Source organism: Argopecten irradians, chromosome 7 (assembly GCF_041381155.1).
Source record: "Argopecten irradians isolate NY chromosome 7, Ai_NY, whole genome shotgun sequence".
Lineage (NCBI taxonomy): Eukaryota > Metazoa > Mollusca > Bivalvia > Pectinida > Pectinidae > Argopecten > Argopecten irradians.
In genome coordinates this window covers 27,474,657-27,486,459 of record NC_091140.1, presented here as the reverse complement: position 1 = coordinate 27,486,459, position 11,803 = coordinate 27,474,657, and the positions used below count along the sequence as shown (strand labels likewise).

The window sequence follows — 11,803 nt, the reverse complement described above, 5'->3', positions numbered from 1 at the left end:
TACTGACCACTGGCCGGTGGTTTTTCTCCGGGTACTCCGGCTTTCCTCCACCAACAAACCTGGCACGTCCTTACATGACCCTGGCTGTTAATAGGACGTAAAACTAAACAAACTACATGCTCAAATAGAGACGTCAATTTTACTATGAGATAGTGTAGGGGTGGATATAACAACAGTGAATGTAACCCCTGGATACACTGAGTGAAGCACAAACAGAACTTGCTTACACTGTTCATGTTATATAGAGTTGAAGGCAAACAAAAATCCTCACTAGCTTATGGTGATCGAGATAACTCCACAATCTATTGTGGCACACACATTGATGAGCAGATTGGGAAAATTCAACAGAAAAAAAACCACGTCATAATTTAACCTCTGTAAAGTTTTATTGGAATATAACATGTGAATATGCCATAAAAAACATATATGATTTCATTCTGTATTGGTATAAAGTCACGATATAAATTTTAATATTGTAACGTGTACTTTTGTGGAATGTTTTAACATGCATAATATAATTCTACATGTAAACATCAGTAAGTCAACATTGCATAAGGATATTCAAAGCCGCATAGTTACTTTATATAGCAAGTCATTACATGTTATAGTTGTACAGTACCCCTAATCCAGTTTTAATTACATTCATTTACTACACAAGTTATTCTCTATCCAATCCCATTACACATAATTATCTCCCCTTAATTTTTGTGATTAAAGCGTTTCGTGCATTACAAACGAGAGTATGAGAAATTTACAGATTTGTATCAATTAGATAGAACAGTAGATGACAGAATGAAGATTTCTTTAAACAATGACTAATTTATCAAATACTTACAAATAGAACCCTGAAATTCCGAAACATAGAATTCACTTCTGTATATCATAGGAGAAACATATAGACAGATTGGATAGAATTCAAATGATTATGTATATATGTCAGGAAAATAACATTCATATAGATGGTGATGAAGAGAAACATGTTGTGAATTAATCAATGGTAACAATAGAATTGTGTTAGGACTGAATATTAATTGATACTGAGTTTTTTTTTTATATCAATTTCAACAAAATTTTATTTCAATTAAAAAGAAAAGGGATTGAACACAATGCCTATATAAGTTCTCTCCCTTTTTTGATATCCATGGTAACGTCATCCTCGATTTCTATGGGTTGTGGTCAATTGTGTTCCTTATGCAGATCGTAAGTGATTGTAATCCCTGGCAATCAAGGATGTGGTAACATTTACGACTCCATGATCTATGTGAGGACAAACTGCATACAGGTGAGTAGGTTACGTGTCTATTTTGTTACACATAGGACCAACAAACACTGCTGTATGTATAATTAAGTTGGTTTTTACACCTGGGGTCAACAAACACTACTGCATGTATAATTAAGTTGAAAGAAATTTAGAAATTCTTCGAGTCATAAACAAGACAACCATTTTGAGCTTTCAGTGTAAACAAATTCTTTGTTCTATTCTCTATCAGTTGAACGGCTTCAGAGATATTTTTTGTCAATCTAAATTGACATTTACTGGTAAATTGTTACTATCATTATTGCAATTCACTTTTCTCCTCTTAAAATTAACAGCTTACTTGTATCCTTCATCAGGACGTAGGATTTCAGACAATGGTCTTTCTTTTTTTAATTACATCATTACACTAAGTCTTTAGGTATCAAACTTGATGATAAAGGTGTACACAATTATGAATTGGAAAAAGTATTGTTAAATTGTGCAAAAATATACACAATGATTTCAAAACGTAACATTTCATTGATCATTATTTATTTGTATATTTGAATCTATCAGAAATAAAAGTTTGCTCAGATCAGGTTTTCAGGTTATAAAAATATTGGTATAGGTACAATTATATAGGTACATTTTGGTGAATAATTCCTTTCGATAAGACAAACCACAAAACCACTGTACAACAGTGCAGCACTAATGTTCTGTTTGGTAGTGGTACTGTCCATACTCAGGAGTCAACTGTTTATTGTAGTGATAAAGTGTTACTGTAACAGTATATATAATGAACAAAAATGTTAATACCCGAACTTTACAACGGCTTTGGCTTGTATAACATACTCTACATTGACTAAAATAGCCCAAATTAATATGATAATATACCCTATACCATACAAACAATTTGCACATGCTCACTTTCAATAATACATAAATGTACTTAACAATTACAATTTCTTTTACATCAATAAAAACAATTTGTAATAATTTAAAACTAGAAATACATAGTCTGATAGCTACTAGGTTACCCTATGATATCAAATTTCATTTCAACATAATTTCTTTTCAATAATAAATTGAAATAGCATTGAACAGCAGGCACCATATCACGACATAATTCTTATTTAAATAGTACCTCTAATAAACTTTATTATTATTCTCTGTCAAAAAAATCCTTGTACATATTACAAAGTAGATATTGTCTAAAACAGTAATTGTTTCCACTTTACCTGCTAAATTAATAGCGCCACATATACCTAAAATAATATTTAACTATCGTTATAAACTCGTAGAAATAGAAATGTCAGTTAGACATATCTTCCCAACCTACATATCAAATCGAAACTGGATGTGGCATGATTCAACTAGGTAAGAAGGGCAGACAAAGGCAACACTACAGTAGATACCTCCAAATTTCATTAGGGGTAAAAAAAATATTATCCACAATTAATTTTTGCATCATTTTTATAACAAACTATAGATGTAAAGTGTCTGTTTATTACAAACAATACCAGTTATACTACCGCATGTCTACTAACTTGTACAATAACTTGTACATCTTACTTTATCATATACAGTGAATATAATTACAGCTTTAATAACATTTGGCACCAAACCCTTCCTCCATCTGTAAAAATATTTACATCATATACATTTAATTAATATTCACATTTTATTCTTTTCAATTAACTATACGTAGTGAATATAGTTAATACCTATAGAGGGAACAGGGAATTTGAGCACAGTAACATATCATCAATTTTAATTTGCATTGTCCCATTTCAGAATTATCTCTAAAATTTTAACATAGAGGGGAAATATATGGAAATTATTCTAAAATATTTTTTTAACTGCTTTTGTTTGTAGGTTTACAAAACAGTTACACTTACTGTAGTCTATGACAGTAGAAAATATTTTGTAATTTTAGAAAAAATAAGCTTGAGGCTTTTGTGTAAACAGAAGATAGTACCAAGTATTACAAAATGTATTTAATTAGAATGACTAACCTTTTATAACAATAAGGTTGATTAAGGTGTGATCTTCCAAAAATACAATAGAAATACATTACTTGAGAACTTCGTAATAATATTATACATTCTATAAAATTTCAAGATATGTGTTATTTTAGATTCAGGGCGTTTCTGGAATGTATGATATTAAAAAAGCACTTTGTATATAAAAAAATATCTTTGGGAATTAAAACATTTTAAAAAGTTGAATGCTAATTATGCTGAAAAGTGTCAAGTTTGAATTGTATTCATAACAATTCTGTATGCAACAAGACTATCATGGAATCAGATAAAGTGAATTATCACATGTCAATACATCATTGTATCTGTAGAAAATACCCCTGGATATATTAAACAAACTTATTTTTCAAGTCAATTTAATTTTCAGTTGTAACAACAAATTTGTGGTGACTCTATTGCATTAGTTCCGATATATTGAAACTTAATTACTTCTCTGTTCTCTAGTTTGTTTACAGTAACTAAATCAATATATAGAAGCACCATATAAACAAAGATACAAAGACATCAACAATATTCACAACTAACCATCATTATACAGCTTATCCTTATCCTATCAAAATACCACCAAACACTCAAGTCTTTGGAAAAAAGAATGTGTAGCTAGATTTTATCAAATTTTGGTAATTTAAAAGCAATTGTTGCCTAAAAGCATCAGATATGAACATGTTTTATCAATTTTTCCACAATAAGCATTTTGGAGGTGTTGAAAAGTATGTTTGGTTGGTTGAGTGATCATGTGCAACATTCTATATCAGAGTTGCCTCCCTTGTACGTGATGTATGGTATGTGGTGAGTTAGTGTGTATTTTGGGAGGCTGTGGTATGCTTGGTTGGTTGAGTGATCGTGTATTACATTCTATATCAGAGTGGCCTCCCTTGTACGTGATGTGCGGTATGTGGTGAGTTAGTGTGTATTTTGGGAGGCTGTGGTATGCTTGGTTGGTTGAGTGATCGTGTATTACATTCTATATCAGAGTTGCCTCCCTTGTACGTGATGTGCGGTATGTGGTGAGTTAGTGTGTATTTTGGGAGGCTGTGGTATGTCTGTGCTGTGTCTCTGTGGTGCTAACAATGCCATATACTATAAATAGCTTTTATATTGGAAGTACAGACAAGCAGTTAATTGTTCAATATTCACCTCTCTATATAAAGATCACAGCTAAAGCATAATGCATTATGCAAACATTCATAAATTATGAACAAATATACACATAAAAATATAGCAAAAAATTCACATCACAACTGCAACAATTTGTTCTGAAATATATATCTCCATATTTAATCACTCCTATAATAGTGTTTCTCTCTAGAAGAAACAAGTCTGCCAGTGCTATTGTTGTGTATCTGGGTCAGACATTAACATCCATGGGAGAGACATAATCCATTTTACCCTGCACGGCAAGGCATATTAAGTGATTGGCCTTCTCAATCTTCTGTATTGGTTTAGGTAGCTAACAGCTGATACAATGAGCTAGTTCACATGACAATACCAGCTTATACCACTAGTGTATAGATATGTGTGCCTGTGTAGCAGAGAACTCCCACAGGGTGATTAGAGAGGATATCCACTCTGACAATGTAGAATCCTACCTACATGTACAGGTCGACACAAATAAGGTTTGGATATGACATTCAACACAGGACCAATTCTCCATGTCAAGGAAGTGTTGAAGTTTTGTCAGACTTTTTAGACATACTTCATGGCTAGGATATGCCTCCCCATTGGGGATTTTGTTCTAGAATGTTCATTTGTGTTTCTCGGTTGTTTTTCTGCCATTAAGTAGACAAAAATACAACAACTAAATCATATTGAACATATATATATATATGGATGTATCCACGAGATTGAATGTGAGATTTTTAAGTAACAATAACACACATGTCAATATTTAACTGATAGACAAGGCTATGTACATTTGGCTAGTATGAATGTTCACAACAAATTGGCCCTAGTGATCACACTTCCCACCAGCAGTCCTCTTACATCTTATTGCACACAATGTTTGGTAGGTCTGGAAACAGGACCAAACCAATTAGAGATAACGACTTCTATCTCTCTCTATTCCTCCACCTTATATCATCACAAGGGATTTATCTTTTGCAGAAGAATCATGTCAAACATCATCTTAAAAGAGTCACATTCTAGTGGTGACCTTTCTGACCTGGTCTGATGTAATGTATTTGTGGGACCCTCCTCTTGTACAGTACACAGAAAGGCATTCCTGTAAAGAGGATGAAGTTGATGTGGTGTTTTATGGAGATTCTCTCTCTAGTTTCACACACAGACATCTTCGCATGAGTCATAGGAATCTTGAATGACTCAGGTGACTTTTTCGCCTACTGAACAAACCCTTCCTATAACTGTCTCCTTCGTTTTGAAAACTATGACCTTGTCCAATAAACAGGTTTCCTGTGATGTCAGGAGTTCAAGGTCAATATCTAGGACATTTATAGGTCAGCCCTCTGACAGAGACTGGATCTGAAAGAGAGTGATACAATTAGTACACCATTCAGTAAAATCTCAATAACATTCAGTTAGCTGCTAGGAATTAAAGAGAAAGTAAAACAAGAGGCCCATGGGCCTTAACGGTCATCTGACTACTGGCACAATAAAACACCTCAAAGAATATAGTAGTGGCAAACAATTAAGGCAATACAACAGAGCTCTTTTAATAGAAGAAGTTCAGGTTCTTATATATTTGATGAATTAGACCATTAATGAAGGTCCCTTCATCCACACCATGCTACAAGTCCAATATCCAGTCTCTAGGCCTCTTAGTTATTTACAAGAAGTCATTTAAAGATTTTAATCAAATCACATGCCAAATATAAGGTATAGGCCTCTTAGTTATTCACAAGAAGTAGTTTAAATTTTTTTGACCCCTGTGACCTTAAATGAAGGTCAAGGTAATTCATTTTAAACAAACTTTATAGCCCTTCATCCCAGCATATCACAGGCTTAATATCAGGTCTCTAGGCCTCTTAGAAAGAAGTTGGTTAAAGGTTTTAGTCTATTTGAACCATGTAACCTTGAATGACTATCAAGGTCATTCATTCAATCAAACTAGGTAGCTCTTCATCCCAGCTATCACAGGCTTAATATAAGGTATAGGCCTTTTAGTTATTCAAAAGAAGGTGTTTAAAGGTTTAAGCCTATTTGACCCCTGTGACCTTGAATGACCATTAAGGTCATTCATTTGAACAAACTTGGTGACCTTCATCCCAGCATGTTACAGGACAAATATCAGTACCCTCAATATGATTGAAATGCAGATGCTTATAACCACTCCGTACAATAGAGGATCTGACAACATCCCATGAGGGGTCATGTTTGGATGACCTTTATACCATGTGTACTTCACATCAAATTAATTTTCTTTACATTGCTTAATGAATTGACAATGCCATTTTGCCCCAATATACATATGCAATTGGCTTTGTTGTGTTCTTTGGGCAAGATGACTACCTACATGAAAATAATTCTGACAGCTTTCATAAACAATTTCGTCCACAGAAATTCACCTTTAAGATTTTGTAGGCAGCAATTTGATCGGCTATCTCCAAAGGTCACCTGGACATGACCCCTAATGGGATGTTGTTAAATCCTCTTACCCAAGTAGTGATAATAAGGATCTGTATTTTAATCAGATTGCAGTACCCTGGGTCTTTCAGTTATTGAGAAGAATTTGTTTAAAGATTTTAGCCTATTTGACCCCTGTGACCTTGATTGAAGATCAAGGTCATTCATTTGAACACACTTGGTAGGCCTTCATGCCAGCATGCTGTAGGCCCTTTGGGTCAGATGACCTAAAAAGATGACTCAATTCTTCCAATTTATGTTCATATTTAGGCTTATTGGGCTTTTATTCACCACCCCCATTACTGATTTCCATTATTCTGTCTTTGCATATTACAATTACAGAGCCATACTTTTCAAATGAGTTTCACTTACAAAAAAATTAAATCACAATGGATACCTACTCACAAGGGAGATAACTTTGTAATATACAGACCAGTCATGACAAAAACAGAGAACACCTACCTTAGGTTTTACCAGTCCATATCGTCAGGGGTCCAGGATTCTGTGGAGAAAAACCTTATACCTTAGTTTCATTATATTTTTTTTTATATTTCTTCTCTATTACCTCATTTATGAAAAAGATGTAAACTTAGTTATGTATCATGACTAAAAGCAATTTATCTATTTACATTACAGCATAGAAATACATCACCATGCACAGCCTTAATTTTGATAAACAACATAAAAATAACTATTAAAGCTATTTCCACAGTCTATAGAGAGACTGAATTTAGAACTAGCCTTTAAAACACCCTCAAAAGTAGCATTATTACTGTACATTACCTGTGCCTTGACCATGGCAGCGGCCCATTCTAACTGGTCTTTTTCTGATCCAAAACTCAGGGTGTGCCCAAATAGCAGCTTCTCCTTAGTATGACTGTAATATACAAAACCAAACTCATTACTACTCTCCTATCCTCAATCATGACACAATGGCAACAGTTTAACGACAACTTAATTTTGTGAGTTCATATTGCCCCCGAAATAGTAAGCAAAATTTCATCCTACTAAAATATTTTTTGGTCTAAACTTCTATAGACAGTCAACATGATGTCATTGATTAAAATGAAAAAGATTCTGTATGAACTTACAAACTTTGTTGACTAAAAGTTTTACAAAACCATCTGTCACTAATACTGGGAATATGACCCCGCTTTGTAGACAGCCTATAGTAAGAGATTACTTACCTTGCTTTGTAGACAGCCTATAGTAAGAGATTACTTACCTTGCTTTGTTGGCAGACTATAATAAGAGATTACTTACCCCGCTTTGTAGACAGCCTATAGTAAGAGATTACTTACCTCGCTTTGTAGACAGCCTATAGTAAGAGATTACTTACCTCGCTTTGTAGACAGACTATAGTAAGAGATTACTTACCCCACTTTGTTGGCAGACTATAGTAAGAGATTACTTACCTCGCTTTGTAGACAGACTTTAGTAAGTGATTACTTATCCCACTTTGTTGGCAGACTATAGTAAGAGATTACTTACCTCGCTTTGTTGGCAGACTATAATAAGAGATTACTTTCCCCACTTTGTAGACAGCCTATAGTAAGAGATTACTTACCTTGCTTTGTTGGCAGACTATAATAAGAGATTACTTACCCCGCTTTGTAGACAGCCTATAGTAAGAGATTACTTACCTTGCTTTGTTGGCAGACTATAATAAGAGATTACTTACCCCGCTTTGTAGACAGCCTATAGTAAGAGATTACTTACCTTGCTTTGTTGGCAGACTATAATAAGAGATTACTTACCAATCTTTGTAGTCAGACTAAAGTAAGAGATTACTTACCCCTTTTTGTAGACAGACTATAGTAAGAGATTACTTACCCCGCTTTGTAGACAGACTATAGTAAGAGATTACTTACCCCGCTTTGTAGACAGACTATAGTAAGAGATCACTTACCCTGCTTTGTTGGCAGACTATAGTAAGAGATTACTTACCCCGCTTTGTAGACAGACTATAGTAAGAGATTACTTACCCTGCTTTGTTGGCAGACTATAGTAAGAGATTACTTACCCCGCTTTGTTGGCAGACTATAGTAAGAGATTACTTACCCCGCTTTGTAGACAGACTATAGTAAGAGATTACTTACCCCGCTTTGTAGACAGACTATAGTAAGAGATTACTTACCCTGCTTTGTAGACAGACTATAGTAAGAGATTACTTACCCCTTTTTGTAGACAGACTATAGTAAGAGATTACTTACCTTGCTTTGTTGGCAGACTATAATAAGAGATTACTTACCAATCTTTGTAGTCAGACTAAAGTAAGAGATTACTTACCCCGCTTTGTAGACAGACTATAGTAAGAGATTACTTACCCCGCTTTGTAGACAGACTATAGTAAGAGATTACTTACCCTGCTTTGTTGGCAGACTATAGTAAGAGATTACTTACCCTGCTTTGTTGGCAGACTATAGTAAGAGATTACTTACCCTGCTTTGTTGGCAGACTATAGTAAGAGATTACTTACCCCGCTTTGTTGGCAGACTATAGTAAGAGATTACTTACCTCGCGCTTTCTCCTTTCTTAAGGAATGTGATTGGGAACCTGAAAATAAAACAACCACTTGATACACTACAAAATGACAGTTTATTGTGGTAATGTTTGTGTGTTCTACTTCATATTGTTTGTTACAGTATATATATACTTCACTTCTGATAGATAAGCATTGTCAAGGCTACCAGGAATTCATTCCATAAACATACTTACTTGGCAGTCTTCCGTTCTGGGTCTGCCCCGATATAAATACTTAAATCCTCAACATTCCATGAGGTGACAGACTTCTGGGATGATATTGGGAATGGCTATAACAGAAAATCACTTCAGATGAAATTCACAGAAGTCTTGCAGAATACTTTATTCTAATTTTATAATCTATAAGTTTTCATCAGTGTTTGTTTTACAACTTATTACATTCATAGCGAGCCGGCACTGCACTACAGGATAAAGAGTAATTTATCAGGAAAAAATAATACTAACCATAGAAAGTTTATTGCTACTGTAGGTCAGCTTGCTATTTATAAACTGGAAGGTGCACTTGCTGAAATTTTTGTCCTTTCTGCTGAACTTCAGAGATTCCATAAAGGGTCCTTTTCCTGGCTCAAACTGAAACCAATACAATGAATGTTGTTGCAAATAGATTCAAAGCTTTTCTCTTCAATAAAAATTATAAAAAAACTTGTGAGATAGCTCTAAAATGCCAATTAAAGAGTTTCCCAAATACTTGTAAATCCATGTACATGTATATATGAATGCACAATTGTGAATAATATCTTTTGATAGCTTTATGTATTTGTATATACCGGTGTAGTATGGTATTTTGAAAAATATAATTACAAAGACACAAAGTATTATATATTAAGCAGCCAAAATCAGATATAAGATAGTTCAATATTCCCTGGTAACTTATTGCTAAAAGATCACTAGGTTGATTGACGGAATATTCACTGGGAACATTTTGTATACACCAGGATTATAATTGTAGGAAACTTACGCAGCCCTCTAGCTTGTGAGCGAGTTCTGCCGGCTTCAGACAGAGACAGGCCGTCCTGCTGTACTCACTCTGCCAGTACGTCCATGCCATTACCACCCTATACAGGTCCTCCTTGGGGTACAACAGTCGCTCTGTAGGAAACACACACAGTTACCATGGAAACTGTCTCAAACATACAGGAGGTAACTTAGATATATAATTAAACAAAGACCATGCAAAATTTAATATTTTCATCACATACCCTCACATCAGGTTCACATATTTTCAAATTACAAGACTCTTTAAAAAAGATGAAATTTCTCAATTTAGAGTAAAATAATTGACTGTGGTGTGACCAAATTTTTATTGATATTATAGAGATTAATAACATTTCTAAAAAATGCTTGTAGTGTTTTCATAATGTAACCTAGTTACAGTGCGCTGACTTACCAAGTGAGCCATTACATACAATCTCGTGGAGAGCGTAGTTTGAGGGTTCGGCCTGTATCTTAAACTTGGTCAGTAGTTTACCAATAACATCTACTGGCTGAGTGTTGTGTTCTACCTGTAACAGGACAAACAGGGATTCAACACTAGAATACTGTATTGTATCAGGACAAACATATTAGGGATTCAACACTAGAATACTGTATTGTATCAGGACAAACATATCAGGGATTCAACACTATAATACTGTATTGTATCAGGACAAACATATCAGGGATTCAACACTAGAATACTGTATTGTACCAGGACAAACATATCAGTGATTCAACACTAACATACTGTATTGTATCAGGACAAACATATCAGGGATTCAACACTAGAATACTGTATTGTATCAGGACAAACATATCAGGGATTCAACACTAGAATACTGTATTGTATCAGGACAAACATATCAGGGATTCAACACTAGAATACTGTATTGTATCAGGACAAACATATCAGGGATTCAACACTAGAATACTGTATTGTATCAGGACAAACATATCAGGGATTCAACACTAGAATACTGTATTGTATCAGGACAAACATATCAGGGATTCAACAATTGAATACTGTATTGTATCAGGACAAACATATCGGGGATTCAACATTAGAATACTTCAATGAGTTTATAATTTACACTTGACAGCAGATGATACTCCATTAAACCTTGTTACCTGATACTAATTGGAATCATATTTCCTTCAATAAGGGCGATACATTCAAATGTACATTTTTCAGCAGTTTTAAACATAATTTCTGTAATGTATGAATCATTTTCTATGATCCAAACAGTAGTTGTGACAGATCAGTAGTTGTGACAGATCAGTAGTCGTGACAGATCAGTAGTTGTGACAGATCAGTAGTTGTGACAGATCAGTAGTCGTGACAGATCAGTAGTCGTGAAAGATCAGTAGTTGTGACAGATCAGTAGTTGTCAGTAGTCGTGACAGATCAGTAGTCGTGACAGATCAGTAG

At 34.3% G+C, this 11,803-nt stretch overlaps 1 protein-coding gene across 1 annotated transcript in view; it reads right to left on the bottom strand.

Moving 5' to 3' along the window:
• Window positions 1-367: 367 nt before the first annotated feature.
• LOC138328021 (arf-GAP with Rho-GAP domain, ANK repeat and PH domain-containing protein 1-like) overlaps window positions 368-11,803 on the bottom strand; it is a 95,088-nt gene continuing 83,652 nt past the window's right edge. The window contains exons 41-48 of the mRNA XM_069274596.1: window positions 10,787-10,901; window positions 10,358-10,488; window positions 9,844-9,969; window positions 9,574-9,668; window positions 9,373-9,411; window positions 7,639-7,732; window positions 7,318-7,357; window positions 368-5,754 (exon numbers count right to left, since the gene is read on the bottom strand). Of these exons, the coding sequence (XP_069130697.1) occupies window positions 7,319-7,357; window positions 7,639-7,732; window positions 9,373-9,411; window positions 9,574-9,668; window positions 9,844-9,969; window positions 10,358-10,488; window positions 10,787-10,901 (639 nt within the window). The 3' untranslated portion in view covers window positions 368-5,754; window position 7,318. The remainder of the gene's footprint in view (window positions 5,755-7,317; window positions 7,358-7,638; window positions 7,733-9,372; window positions 9,412-9,573; window positions 9,669-9,843; window positions 9,970-10,357; window positions 10,489-10,786; window positions 10,902-11,803) is intronic.